The sequence below is a fragment of the Capricornis sumatraensis genome, chromosome 20 (genome assembly GCF_032405125.1).
Source record: "Capricornis sumatraensis isolate serow.1 chromosome 20, serow.2, whole genome shotgun sequence".
Classification (NCBI taxonomy): Eukaryota; Metazoa; Chordata; class Mammalia; order Artiodactyla; family Bovidae; genus Capricornis; species Capricornis sumatraensis.
This window is the reverse complement of record NC_091088.1, coordinates 7,378,989-7,394,006: the sequence shown is the minus strand read 5'-3', so window position 1 is coordinate 7,394,006 and position 15,018 is coordinate 7,378,989. Positions and strand designations below refer to the sequence as shown.

The 15,018-nt window shown below is 45.9% G+C and overlaps 1 protein-coding gene across 1 annotated transcript in view; it reads left to right on the top strand.

Annotated features, from left to right (window-relative positions):
- SF3B3 (splicing factor 3b subunit 3) overlaps positions 1-5,023 on the top strand; it is a 39,054-nt gene extending 34,031 nt beyond the window's left edge. The window contains exons 21-26 of the mRNA XM_068991698.1: positions 982-1,107; positions 1,527-1,739; positions 2,302-2,400; positions 3,227-3,370; positions 3,973-4,077; positions 4,450-5,023. Coding sequence (XP_068847799.1) covers positions 982-1,107; positions 1,527-1,739; positions 2,302-2,400; positions 3,227-3,370; positions 3,973-4,077; positions 4,450-4,590 — 828 coding nt within the window. The 3' untranslated portion in view covers positions 4,591-5,023. The remainder of the gene's footprint in view (positions 1-981; positions 1,108-1,526; positions 1,740-2,301; positions 2,401-3,226; positions 3,371-3,972; positions 4,078-4,449) is intronic.
- The last annotated feature ends 9,995 nt before the right edge of the window (positions 5,024-15,018 follow it).

Below are 15,018 nucleotides of genomic sequence, written 5' to 3'. Positions count from 1 at the left end.
CTTAAGTCCTACTTGTTGTTTAGTCTCTAAGTTGTGTCCAACTCCTGCGGCCCCACAGACTGTAGCCCACCAGGCTCCTCTGTCCATGGGTTTTTCCAGGCAAGTACACTGGAGTAGGTAGTCATTTCCTTTTCCAGGGGATCTTTCCGACCAAAAGATTGACCGTGTTTCCACATTGGCAGGTAGACTCTTAACCACTGAGCTACCTGAGAAGCCCCTAAGTCCTTTAGACTTAACCAGCTTTGTATCAGTCGTGGGCACGTGGAAAATGCTCCAGTGAAGCTCCACTGCCTGATGGTCCTCCTGCTGGGCTTGTGTGCTAACACCTTCTAAGAGGAACAGGTGCATAATGAATGAGCCCTGTATTTTCGTGTCTTACTAAGTAGGCAGCCATTTGTGACCAAAATTCAGCAGTTCTACAGAATTAAGGTCATGTTATGTGCTTTTTTTTTTTTCAAGGAATTCTTCATCTCTCTTCTACACTGACAGCGCATGAAAGTGATTTCTCTTGGCCTCCCACAAGGGGCATGTTACTGTAGGAAATAACAATTTCACAGAGCCTTCTTTGTGCTAAAGTCACTGTGTCTCCTTTTACAGCCAAGATGTGACTTGTCTCTAGCAGTTCTTTCCCCTCCCTCCACACGTCCCAGTCACTTCTCTGATACTAAGGCTTCACTTTCAGTTAATGGTGCCACTTCAGTTAGCATCGGCCCTGGGGCAGTGTTCATCAGGTACCGGGACTTCTCACCTGTGGCATTCGTTGATCCACTTGCCGAAATGGAGTGTTTCTGATCTGTTTACCCGAACACCTGGTTTCCTAGGGACTGTTGGTTATATGTGTGGGTTTATCTTCTCTGATGAGCAGAAGATGGTCACTCATTGTTTGTCTTCCTCACAGATGCCTGTAAAAGTCATTTGGGGTTGAGGGGGTGTGGCTGTATGTGTTGAAAACAGCTGCATCACCTGTGTTTCCTCTCACAGACTCCAGTGGAAGAGGTCCCTGCTGCTATTGCCCCATTTCAAGGGAGAGTATTGATTGGTGTGGGAAAACTTCTGCGAGTCTATGACCTCGGAAAGAAGAAGTTACTCCGCAAGTGTGAGAACAAGGTAACTGCACTGGTGGAGGGTCCAGATCCAGCTTGTGAGGAAGGAGACCCAGGCAGGGTGGTGGACAGCCGCTGTTGGAATCGTGTCTTTATCCGGACTGTCTTTGTCTTCCTGGGCTAACTAACGGTTAGGCTTTTGAGAAGGGGAAGCGTAGGTAGGTTTGTTGACTTCTTTACTTCAAGAGCCAGATTTCTATCCTGCTTGTGTCTGTAAGGAGTTTAACTGACAATCAAGCATATTTTCCCACCATGTTAAAACCAGTTAGCTCTTCTCCCACCTCCTAGGAATTCCTTGCTGATGGCTGTTCTTTGGTGTGTGCCATTCTTTAGACCCTGTGTATGCTGCAGTCAGGGTAGCCTGGACTTTCCCTGTTGATTCTGCACCCCATGGTTATACCTTGCTGTCCTTGTTTTTCCCAGCATATCGCCAACTACATCTCTGGGATCCAGACAATTGGACACAGGGTGATTGTATCTGATGTCCAAGAAAGTTTCATCTGGGTTCGCTACAAGCGTAATGAGAACCAGCTCATCATCTTTGCTGATGATACCTACCCCCGATGGGTGACCACAGCTAGTCTCCTCGACTATGATACTGTGGCTGGGGCAGACAAGTTTGGCAACATTTGTGTGGTAAGTTGATGTTTACTTGGGTTATAGTGATGTATGAGAAAAATGGCCCAATTTGTGGTAATACTGTAATCTAACTTGGAAAGCAAAAACGGGTATAAAACTCTTTTAGCTTCCTCTGCCCCCATCCTGCTGTTCACCGCCTTCTTCCCCATGCCAAATGACTTAATAATGATAGATTTAGTTTGAGCCGAGGACTAATATGCTCACTCTTTGCTAGAATTGGGGGTTATCCTTGTATTTTATTTTTTAATTGGAAGAAGAGTGCTTTACAGTGTTGTGTTGGTTTCTGCCATACAGACGAATCACCATGATTATACATATTGTCTTCTCCCTCTTGAGCTTCTCTCCTCACCCTTGGCTTATCTTTTAAAGCCCAGTCTGGATTTTCTTGAATAGCTCTTGAGTTTCTCCCTCATTGGACACCAGAACAGGTGCTGGCTCAGGTCTGCCAAATGCAGTGCCCCAAGGTTCGCTTGCAGGGACCTGGGGCAGACGTGCTGCTTGGTGACCAAGGTTAGTAAGTGCAGAGCCCAGCTCTGTGATTTGTGTCTCTTCATTTTAGGTGCGGCTCCCACCCAATACCAATGATGAAGTGGACGAGGATCCCACTGGAAACAAAGCCCTGTGGGACCGGGGCTTGCTCAACGGAGCCTCTCAGAAGGTAGGCTTGCAGAAGCGGCCCCCAGGAAGGGCATCTGCCTGCACAGCCCATTCGTCAGGACCTTCACCAAGGACGCATTTCTTTAGTGTTTCATCCACAGTGCACATGACTGTGTGCATGGTGGCTTTGACACAAGATAACCAAGTTACTATCCCGTTTTTATGATAGAACAAATTTTTCTGAGACATTTTAGCATTGTAAATTTTTTCGGTGCATAGTGGGTTCCTTGGAAAGGATGGTTACACAGGTTCACTCAGGATACTAACCAGCTTTTCTCTGTAGTATGTCCTGGGCTTTCCTCTTCTGTAGATATTTTCTTTTGTAGCTCTGAACTTTAAAAATAGATCCATTTTACTTTAGAAGGCAAGCCTATAGATTGCAGTTTTTTAAACTTTCCTTGTTTCTTCCTTTTTTGCAAACTTGATATTTAACAAAAATGTTTTTCAGTTATAAATCAGAAATTATCTACCTTCAGCATGTTTGTGAAGGTATTAAACTCTGTGCTAAGAACATTTCAAAGTATGTTTGCTGTTGCTACCGCTGCTAAGTCGTTTCAGTCGTGTCCGACTCTGTGCGACCCCATAGATGGCAGCCCACCAGGCTCCTCCGTCCATGGGATTCTCCAGGCAAGAGTACTGGAGTGGAAGTACTCTTCCAGTGGAAGAGTACTGGACTGGAGTTCTCCGTCAAAGTATGTTTAAATTTTAATAATTTATGAATTTATCAAGGTGGTGAAATCTGCCCTTTGGAAGTGCTGTTTGCTCTTGGGAATCTAGAACAGTCTCCTGAGGGCACACATAGTGACTGGTCTGGTTTTGACTTGCAGGCAGAAGTGATAATGAACTATCACGTGGGCGAGACAGTGCTTTCCTTACAGAAGACCACACTGATCCCTGGAGGCTCAGAATCGCTTGTCTACACCACCTTGTCAGGAGGCATTGGCATCCTTGTCCCATTCACATCCCATGAGGTAACATCTTCCACACTCCTCTGGCTTTTCATTCCTCGGGTTGTTCCTTAGTGTTAAATCGGCCTAAGAGGGCAGTCCAGTTTGTGTCCATATGCAACTAGGAGTGTTGTGGAAGTTTTGTAAGTTAACAGGAGTATCTGGGAGAAAGGAATCTTGACTTTTTCCCTTGGGGAAAGCCATTGATGTTTATACCATGCCAGGGTTTGGTTCAGTTTTCTGATGTGACTATAGGGTAGTCAGGGGTTGAAGCCCCAGAGCCACACCAGATGGGGTGGTGTGGACTGGGCACTTAATGCTTCCTAGGGTCAGCTCTGGGATTGGCTAAATTTGGTTGATGTGGTTGTAGCCAAGGAAAATGGGATTAGGAATCTGACTTCACAAACCAATCTTTGCATATGGTGTTTTCTCTCATATTCTGCAAATACAAAGGGGTTTTCCTTTAAGTTTTAGCTGTCTTGATGTAGTAGGAAACCTGTGGTCATGAGGAACAGTTACTTCACATCTGCTTGGGTGATAAAAATCAGTGGCCCGTCTGTTCACTGTGCTTTTGGAAACCGTAGACTAGTGGTTGAAATCTTTTTTCTTTTGTTTTTTTCCACCAGGACCATGACTTCTTCCAGCATGTGGAAATGCACCTCCGGTCCGAGCACCCCCCTCTCTGTGGGCGAGACCACCTCAGCTTTCGTTCCTACTATTTCCCTGTTAAGGTAGGTCTTTCTTGGAAACTCGGGTTGGAAAGGGGGATTCTCAGCCCGTTTAATCAGTCTTGTCTTTGGGCCGCCCACCCTTAAAAATCGGCAGAGTCTTTAATAAAGGAGCATTGAGGGGATGGATTTATGGAGGCAGTAATGGGGGAGGAATAGTTAGTGATATTCAGAGACCTCTTCCCTCAGGACAGCACAGCCAGAGAAGAGCTTCCACCCGGTTTTGCCCAGTCAATTGTGAATAGTGTTCCTGGCTCTGTAACTGGAGTTCAGATGTCTGAGGGAGGAAGACCTTTCCTGGGAGTTGCTTTTGCACATGCCATTTTCTTTGGGCATCTCACCTTTTTCTTCCTCTCTCGTCTTTCCATGTCTCAGAATGTGATTGATGGAGATCTCTGTGAACAGTTCAACTCCATGGAGCCCAACAAACAAAAGAATGTCTCTGAAGAACTGGACCGAACCCCACCCGAGGTGTCCAAGAAGCTTGAGGATATCCGGACTCGCTATGCCTTCTGAGCTCCTCCTTTTCCTGTGGGGCTTATCAGAGACTTTATTTCCCTCACCACGTGGCTGTGAATCTCTGTGACAGAAGGGTGGCGATAATTAATACTTTGTAATGTTAAAGCTCTTAGCTCTTCCCATCCACTCTTTTCCTGGAGCGACAGATTTCCCCTAAAATTGGCACTGAGATTTGCTACACTTCTCCTTGCCTGGTACATAATCCATTGCCCCCAGGTTCTGGTGTGGAATACAGTGTCCCTTTTCCCAAAGTTTTCTTGCATTGATAATTTTGGCTATCCTGCCTACTTTTGTACACACCTTTAATTTTTAACTGGTTTACCTGTAAATACAGTTTTGTATGATGTTGTCTTTGTGGGGCTTAGCTGAGGTGGGGACCAGGTTGGTTATAGTACAGCTCTGGAGTTCTGCCACTTTGGAACCTAACCAAGAATACAAACCTAGCTTTTGAGGTGGCTGGTGTCCGTGTGTCTTTTCTGGGGTGAGAATTTAGGTGGAAGATGGAGCCTGAGTTGGAAAACAGTATCCTGCTTCCGACCAACTTGGACTTCTGCTGCCCTGTGGCCTCGGACTCCCTGCTCTGTGCCGCTGTTTGGACTTCTCTAGTCTTTGCTGCGTTGCAGATGAAGCATGGACTCGAATGATAGTCATATTGTTGTCCATACCTCTTCCCATTGGATAGTGAGGAAGGGTGGCTGATGCCTTCTTCCATGTTGCCTCCCTTCTACTTTGAGGCTGTAGAGTGAAGGATTTGGTCTGAATTCCAGCTGCCTCATCTCTTGGTAGATGCTCCTTTTACTTCCACAGCTCTTGAAATAATCATTTGCCATCTGTCTACTGGGAAGGATCAGTAAGTACAGAAGAACCTGCCCTTGGGAATAAAGTCAGTACATGTAAAAGAAAGGCACATGGGTAATGGGCTGGAGAGGGGCTGTCTTCAGCATAGCTCCAGAAGGCCCTCAGGATGCGGAGTTGTGGCTGGAAGTGACCCAAACTCAAATGTTCCAGCTCACACTTAAGAATTCTGCTGTCAAGCCTTGCCCCTGTCAAGCTGTGTGGGAAGCCTTAACATCCCAGGCAGTCCCTTAACTTCACTGAGGCCCAAGTCACATTCTTTCCGAGTGCTTCACAGAGTAACACGCTTCTCTGTGTGTGTGTTCAGTACTTCGATGGGACAGATGTGGCAGGCACGGATTAGCGTCAGGAGTGAATGTGGTTTGATAGAATCTTTGACCTCCAACAGCTGACATTCCACAGTGCAAGAGTGTTCCTGATGCCAACTCTGGAACTGCGTATCTCTTTAGTCATAGCTTGATACGAGATTGGTCAGTAGAGACCTCATTTTGCCAGGTATTGAATCCCTAACGGACACTTTTCTTTCTCTTACAGCTCATGGGTATGCTTAGTAGACCGTACTTTGGAATTACATTTGCATAGCCTGATTCCAGGGCTCATTTCCCCAGGGCCCGCACTCATTCCATGTCTCCTGTCAGACTAAGTGGCACTGATGCGCAGTAGTATGGGAAACGGCATGGATGTTTGAGCAATAGCTCCTTGTTCCCAGCCTCTCTCCTCTTCCTGCAATAGTGGGCAGTTATGTAAGAAAGGAAATCTTTTTTTTCTCGCAGACTTTAAACCCCTTATTTTGTATTGGCATAGCCAGTTAACAATGATAGTTTCAGGTGAATAGCAGGGACTTAACCATATGTATATGTATCCATTCTCCTCCAAACTCGCCTCCCATCCAGGCTGGCACATAACATTGAACAGTGTTCCAAGGAAAGGGAAACGATAGAATCAGGAATTCCCACTCTTTTGTTGTTCTGGGGGTGGTAATTCCCCTTGCTATTCACCTGAAACTATCATTGTTAACTGGCTATACTAAGTTAACAATGATAGAATCAGGAATTACCACCCTTTGGTTGTTCTGACTTCCCCGGTGGCTCAGACGGTTAAAGCGTCTGCCTACAACACAGGAGACCTGGGTTCGATCCCTGGGTTGGGAAGATCTCCTGGAGAAGGAAATGGCAACCCTCTCCAGTATTCTTGCCTGGAAAATCCCATGGACGGAGGAACCTGGTAGGCTACAGTCCATGGGGTCACAAAGAGTCGGACACGACTGAGCGACATTTACTTTTACTTTACTTGCTCTGACCACGTAGACAGTGGTTTATTGGTCCAGCCCAGGGGAGGGAGAAACCCAGCGTCTTAGGGACGCTGCAGGCTATGCAAGACAACAGGGGGATTGCACTTAGGAACCTGGTAAACAATGGGGGGCTTTGGGAGGCTTTGGAATATCAGGAAAGGGGAATTCTTAGTTCCTTTGGGAAGTTGTGATTGGCTTGTTGGAATAAACCCACAGACTGCTCCCCGGAGGTGGGCAGGAACTGTGCCTGGTCCTTTGACATGGAGGATTATTTAGCAAGGGAACCTCATTCATGAAACCAGTGGGGAGGGAAATTTGGGATTAGGCCATTTGAAGCCCTTCTGCTTTTATAGCATATGATAACTGAATCAATCAATTTTAGATCTTATCCAATTGGGAATGTACATGGTCATGTGATTATTGAGAGCTGCCCATAGGCCAGGCGAGGGTGAATTTCACATTGGATCATCCTGTGCTTCCATGTATTACAAGGCTCTCTTGTGTTCCCAGGGAAGATGGTACACGCTCAATGAAATTGTCAGAGAGATATGGGTGTGTCCTGGGAAATGTTATAGATGACGACAGATTATGAGCTAATGTTGTGCTAAGCACGAGAAATCCTCAGGGCTCGCTCAGCTGGACTTGACATTCTCCTAGGAGAGAGAAGCCTACACATGTGAAGTAATCAGGCAACGTGTTCGCTCTGGTTCGAATAACTGCCAAGTGAGCTTGGGCAAGCCGTTTGACAATTTGGAGGCTTGGCTCCCCCGCCATAGAAAGAAGGGAGAGATGCAGTATGTGCTGCCCGGGAGTCCTGAAGAACGTAGTCCAGCATCTTAGTTCCTCTGAGTTACAGCACTAAGCAACACGTCGGTGACTCTGTCTTGGGAGTACAAACTATGTTTATTTTTTTCCCCAAATTTCCTAATCATGAAAACCATCCCTTAGGCCACTCACAGGCCTGAGTTCTGTCAAGTCTCTGCCTCTGATTAGACCCATGATTTTGGTCAGGCCATTGACTTCTCATGCATAAAGTGGAGATAAACAGTTTGATGTCAGTAAAATGCGGGCATATGCCTCAAACACCCAGCAGTCCACCCAGCACCTTATAGGTTCTTCCTGATCCACATGTGAGCTCTTACTGTGTGGGCCTAGATCAGCATGGTGAAGCGCTCCATTTTCCTTTAGGAGTTAATGAGGGTGTGAATCCCCTTCCCTTCCCACCCCTGACGCATCACGGTGGTGTTCTCTTCCCCTTACACTGCCTCACGCCCGCTGTCTCTGTCACCTTTTTCAGATGGGTGCTGAATGAGATCAAGAGCTTTGGAGGATGCACAGACAGCATTTCAGCTCCATAACTGAGGGGCCTTCTCTGGGCTTGATTCTTCATGAATTCTCACAGCTGGAAAGATTTTCTTTTCTCCAGTTTTGATCTAATTAAGATGTACACCATAATGATTTGACATATATAGTCTTAATTCATCATCTCTTGAAAAGGCAAAATGAGAAACTTTTTCTGAAGAGAATTCTTAGGATCTGTTGTTACCAACTTTAATACCTATCACATAGCAGTGTTTAGTCATCATGTTGTACACTATATTCCTAGTACTTATTTCTCTTTTAACTGGAAGTTGTCTTTTGACCTCTTTGTTACAGTGTCCTGTCCCCCTGTTCTCCCCTCCACTGCTTCCCCTTACAAATCTGATCTTTTTCTCTAAGTTTCGTTATTTGGTTTTTTAGATTCTGTGTATAAGTGAAGTTCCAAGGTAATTTGTCATCTTGTGTCTAGCTTATTTCTCTTCAGCATGATGCCCTCAAGATTTATCCAGTCCTGCAAATGGCAGGACTTCCTCCTTTATGACTGCATAACATTGTACTATACATGCGCACACACCACGTTCTCAAGTTTTTGAGAGTTGTCTGTACTGTACCAGTGGCTGCGTCACTACTATAGTGGCTGTGCCAGTTTACAGTCCCACCAACAGTGCATGAGGGTCCCCTTTTCCTCACATCCTCAGCACCATTGATCGCTTGTTTTCTTCACGCTGGTTCTAACAGGTGAGCACTGATTTAGCATATTGTGGTTTGATTTGCATTTTTCTAATGACTAGTTTTGTTGAGCATCTTTTCACGTACCTGTTGGCCATTCATGTATCTTTTAAAGAAAAAAGCCTGTTCAGGTCCTTTGCCCATTTTTTAATTGGATTTTTTGTGTTTTTGCTGTTGAGTTCTATGAGTTCTTTACGTTTTTGGATGTTTACCCTTTATCAGATACCTGGCTTGCAAATAATTTCCCCCATTCCATAGGATGTCTTTTACTTTGTTTCTTTTACTGTATGATGGTCTAATTGAAAATTTTCTTATTTTGTTGCTTGAGTTTTTAGGTGTTGTATCCAGGAATTGTCACCATTGAGGCTTCCTCTGCATGACGATGAGTTTGCTCGTTCTCTGCAAAACAGGACTCTGACAAATGGAATTTTAGGATCACAGACACAAAGACTTAGGCTTGAATATGTTGAGACCAGTCTTGTCTAGTTCAGAGTTTCTGCTGTAGGACCTACAGAAAGTTTTTAGTAAAATTTAGTGATTGGATGAGACCACATTGCAAACTCCATCTGTGTTAAGGGGACCACATCAACTCCTTTGGTTTAGTTGTGTAACCCGGTAAATGGAGAACTCTGCTGTTGTGCAGAACACACATTAGAGGCTGCCATGGAACAGAAGGAATGTCACCCCACCAAGGCATTTGCCCTTGGTTATTAGGATTGCTCTTATTCTGCTGCCTCTAAGTCTGTGCTACTTGGGTCTGAAAAAAGGACTCAAAACATTTTAACTGCCGCAGCGTTTCCCTGACCTCATGAGTAGAGGTTCCACAGATGTTGTTTCATTTGGAAGATCTTTTGCTAGGAATAGCATTCCTTGGGGGGGAGGGGGTTCACGTTGGACTGTGGGTGGAATGTCAGCTTTTATCTTTTTTTATTTTTTAATGTATTGCTAGCAAGACAGCTGCTGGGACTGGAAAAGGCTCTTGAAGTTCACCTACTCATAGGGAGAGCTCTCATCTCTAGAACCCATGCTGCTCCCACGACTGCAGCCCCTCTTGAGGTTGTTGGTGGGAAGCCAGAAACGTTTGGAGAGTTCTGCAGATGAATCAACCTGGCTTTCAGCTTTTTTTTTTTTTTAATTCCTAAATTCTGTTTCTATTCAAAATAGAAATGGCATGGGTTTGTGTGAATCATCCACTTGCTTATTTGCATATTAATATTTTATGTGAACATTTTAAGTTTATTGTACCCTTAAGGGCCATATACAGAGCTCTGGTGCTGAAGTGAAATGTTCAAAAAAAGAATGTAGGGATACAGATGACTGGTATATGTAGGTAGGACTCAACACCTCTGTTGTCAGCGGCTGATTTATATTTGGGGATCTGATAATCCACTATGTGGACCTTGTATGAAGTCTGAACTGAAGTCAGTGGATGTGGACTCCACAGCTCTCAGGAAAATCCCCTTCACCACTCTGTGTCAACATAACCAAGAGCTGTTTCTATAGAGGCTTTGGAAGTCAACATCAAGAGACATGCCTAATCCACTAGAAGATGGTGCTGCATTCATTTATTCCTCCAGTGTTGCCTGAGCACCTACTGTGTGCCAGCTGCTCGAATGTCTGCTCTACTGCACCCAGGAGTCCTCGTAACAGTAGTTTCTGTCCCTCTGAGTCTGGTGGTGAGATGAACCTGCCAGCAAGCCTAAGGCCCATGTCACTACTTTCCTCTCATAGAACAGTCACAGCCTTGGGACTTCTGGGGGCAATCAGAGACAGGCAAAGATGTTAGCTCAGGGAACCTGTTGCAGTGGCAGTATCTGTTCTGCCCCAAATTAGTCTGCTAGAGATGACTGGGCATCTCTGTTTCACAATCTGGTAATAATCAGACCTGGAAATCACTAGGTGGCCTCCAGGTGACTGAGGGAACATTGCTTCTTGTTAAAAATGAAGCAAAAGAAATCAGAACACCAAGTTTCCTAGAGAGGACACAGCTAAAGAGTCAGCACCATCTGCCCCTCTAAATGCAGCAGTTCAGTCTGTACCCAGTTAGGTTTGGCTGTGATCCCTGAGTCAAAGTCACCTCAGTTCCCCACCTCTGTCTTTTAGAGTCTGGTCCTCAAAATTTTATCCCACAGGCCCACCCAGCAGAATTTACCCTTTTCTGTAAAGCAAAATCTCTGGGGATGAGACCTGCTTTTGATTAGGTCATTTCAAGAGAGTTTTCAAAGTTAATAATTTGGGGTCATGAGTAAAATGTGTGTGAGCTAGTGTGATGTGATGGTGAAGAGAAGTGTCAGCATTCACTGTGAGTCCCTGGGGGTGGGCGCATGCAGTACTCTAAACACGGCCCACTGAGGAGTCTCTTGCCTTTAAGGAGCTGACACTGCAGCTGGAGAGAGGGACTTCACATAAGTCAGTCCGAAACCAGATCCCATCTGCCACGTGTAAAGTGGGAGTGAAGTCCATAGCAGAACACTGGATGCGAAGTCACATGACCTGGCTTGACCAGTCTCTAAGCTGGGCCTCAGCTTCCTTTCTGTAAAAAAAAAGACCAACCTCTAGGGGTTATCAGAGTAACAGTAAAGTACTTTCCACTGAGCTTCTGGGGATCTGAGGAGGTTTGGCCACTGGGTCCAAAAGCCTTGGGAGACCTGGAGCCACCCCTATCTTGAACTGCAGTTCTACACGTGATGCCTTGAAAGAAAGCGGTATCCCTCTAAGCCACGAGGTCCCAGAGAGGGCACAGAGGAGTTTTGTTCAGACTTCTGCAGGGCCCCATTCTGCGGCTGTTCGCCTATCACTTCCACCCCATCTGTCCTCCCATGGGCTGCTCGACTGCTCCACTCAGCTGGGCACAAATACAGCAAGACCTTGCTGAGGGTGTGGCCAGAGCCGTCACTGTCTTGCAGATGGGAGCAGGGAGTTAGCCATAGTTTTGGGTTGGCCAAAAAGTTGGTTCTGGTTTTTCTGTAACATGGAAGAATCCTAACGAGCTTCTTGGCCAACCCAGTACATTCCAAATGTAGGCATTATTGTCTTACTGGAAGTCCAGGACCAAACCAGGAATCCGGTTTTGTCAGTCCAATTGAGAAAACATTTCTTGAGAAATTTCTTGAACAAGTACTTGTGCCAAGCATTAACATTCAGAACAAGACGTGCTAATATCTAGGCCAGCATTTCCCAACCCAGGTGCTGTGGAATCCTAAATGTTAAATAAGGGACCTCTTAGTGAAGGATCCTGTGCTTGTATCAGGGAAACCTGCAGACTATCTTGGATAGTTTGATGCTTTGAACACAGCCCTTCCCTGATCCCTTGCTCTCTACTTGTCCACTGGTAGAGACGCTGAAGGATTCCTTGAGGGAAATTCCAGGCAGTTCAGTGGCTAGGACTTAGCGCTTTCACTGCCATGGCCTGGGTTCAATGCTGGCCGGGGAACTAACAGCCTGCAAGCCTCCCTTGGGGAACTGGCCCACCCCTAAGCACTCCAAATATGGTCTAAGTACATGAGACCTTGCTCTGAAAACTAGGTAGAGATGGAGCTCCCCCTTCGGTGGCCACAGAACTCCTGGCAGAACCGTTCTCAGCTTGCATTCTGACCCAGGCAACATGAGAGTGCTCCTTGTCCTTGGAGATCGTGTCACCAGGAACTCCCACAGACACTGTGCCACACCACGCATTACACCAGGACAGGCCTGGAGTCATGGAAAGAAGGAAGCCCTCTGGCTGTGTGATCTTGGTTTAGATACTTCCTCTCTCTGGGCTTACGTCTCCATCTGTAGGCTAGGTATTGATTGGTCCTCAACACTGATGATATTTATCAAAGGCCTTTTCTTCCCCTGATGTTTGTTCCCCTGTGTACACGAGCAGTCCAGACAGTACTACATCACAACGGTTTTGTTAAGTTTTATGGAAGGGTTCTTTTCGGAATAAATGTGCTATGGGGAGGAACTGGCATAGCCCTCTAAAACAGCCCATCCTGCCTAGGAGCCAAGACTTGGTCTGGGGACTTCCACCGTTAACTTGCCTGGCGCACTTGGTCAGAAGAGTTCCTGGCTGATCCTCTGGGCTTGTGGCCCCCTCCTACTCCACTCTCCGAGGCAGGCTGGGGCCACGTGGCCCTGCCCCGCCCTTGCTGGCTCCAGTTTCTGAATCAGTTGCAGTGGCCTGCTTTCCCCGCCCTTCCCATCAGTCGGGAAGCCTGGACTGTGGGCTGGAGGAAGCCACAGCCTTTCCCACCTGGCACCCACTGCCCCCTGCCCTTGGTACCTGTTCCAAGCCCTGAAGCCCCTTAAAGCTGCCAGCGAAGCCCTAGAAGACTGTATCTTGGTACTTGAACAGGTAAGAAAGTGGTTGATTTTCTCTCATGTGGTTTTCTTTGCCTGACTTGTCCAAAACCCAACTTAGCTGCTTCCTTCACAGATCACAGCAAGAGGGATTTGAGCTAGACTTGAAAAATAGTCCCAGCAAGAAGCTCTGAATTACGTCTTAGAAAAATGGTGTGAATTCTCTGCTCTGCATTTCTTTTTTAAACCTTTGCTTTCATCAGCTTTGCAGGAAAAAAGCAGATCCAAATAGCTACAAAGCAAGTTACTTCTCTTCGCATTCCCTTCTGAGTTTTGTAAATCAACAAACCCACGTTTTTAAATGGTTGTCATGGGTTACTGAGGGCTCTTCCACCGGATATTGCTTTGGTTTTTAGATCTTAATGTATTACTGTGTGCATGAGTTATGTACATGAATTACCTTATCAGAAATTGACTTAAAATTCTCTAAAGGAAAGGAAAAAATAAAATGGCATAAGTTAGCCTTTTTCCTTCAGATAGTTTTGTTGCAACAGTATTCCGAAATTAAAATGAAATGTTCTGCTTTTGCACTTTGCATTGAAACCAACTAACTGATTTTTAAGTCCGTGTGGTGTCCGCCAGGATATGCATCCTTTGTCCCTTAGTTGTGAAGTTTAGATTGCTTCCAGGTGTTTCGTGATTAATAATTTGACTTTTATGGACAACTCTGTGGAAATAACTTCTTTTAGATTTTTTTTTTCTTTTAATCTGTCCTTGGATTTTATTCTCCATCCAGAATAAATACTTGGGATAAAGGGCAAGAACATTTTTGTAGCTCAGCTCATGTTACACATGGGATCAGCTCATTCATAAGATTTTCAGGACCGTGATGGCATGAGGGAGTGGGTGGGGAACTTGTTTTCTCTAAATTTTTCAGGAAGTGGGCTGGAGGCAGTTTAGTACAGTGGTTAAGACTTGGCCTTTGAAGGCAGGAGAGCCTGGGCTTATATGAATAGCTGCCTGACCTTGAATCCTTACCTAATAACTTCAATTAGTTCACATGTAGAATACAGACTTTAAAACTCCTTAGCGATACAGGATAGGCAGAGAGAGTATTTGTAAAACAGTGTTGGTGCATAATAAGCACCTGGAAGGCTCTTTCAAACCCAGGGCTTCCTCTGGGCCATTTTAGAGACAAGGCAGAATTCAGACAGTCACCTCAGGGGCATCTTTTTGATCTCTTACCCCCTTCTAATTCAGCCTCCTGTTAGAGATGTTTTTTGTTTGTTTAACTTTGCCCCAATCTGTGCTAAGGCTGGTGAACTGGGCACTGAGGAACCAGCAGTTCAAATCAGCCTCTTTCTGAAGGTCACTCAGACTCTCGGCCACCAGTCCCATCTCTTAGCCACCTTTCTCAGAGGACAGGTCTCAGGGATCACTGGACAGAGCAGAGGGCTCCTCCAAAGCCTGTCGACCCACCTTTGTCCTCCACCCTGGTAGATCCCTGGGAGGCCACATCGAGGCACACAGAAATGCTCCCAGGCTGGGTTCTAATCCTGGCCATACCAATTCCCGGTCAATGGACTCCTCTGAGTGTCAGTCTCCTCATCTGTAAAATGGGAATGTTAATACCTGTGCTATAGAATTACATGAAATTATAGAACTCAAGCAGCTGGCACTTAGTGGCCCATTACTATGGAAGGTCAAGACCATGTTCCAGAGCCTTTGGGAAAGCACCAGAATTAGACATAAAAGCTAGGCAGAAGAGTCGTGTTCACTGTCAGTCAACAAACACTCATCACTCATGGTGCCGGATGCTCAGGAGAGACGTATAACACGGGCTCCCTGCTCTTGGTACAGGTGTACAGCCCATCCCAAGGGACAGAGGAGACAGCGGCTGCCTGGGCCCTGCAAGGTACCCCGCTTGAAAGGGAAGAATAATCTGTGAG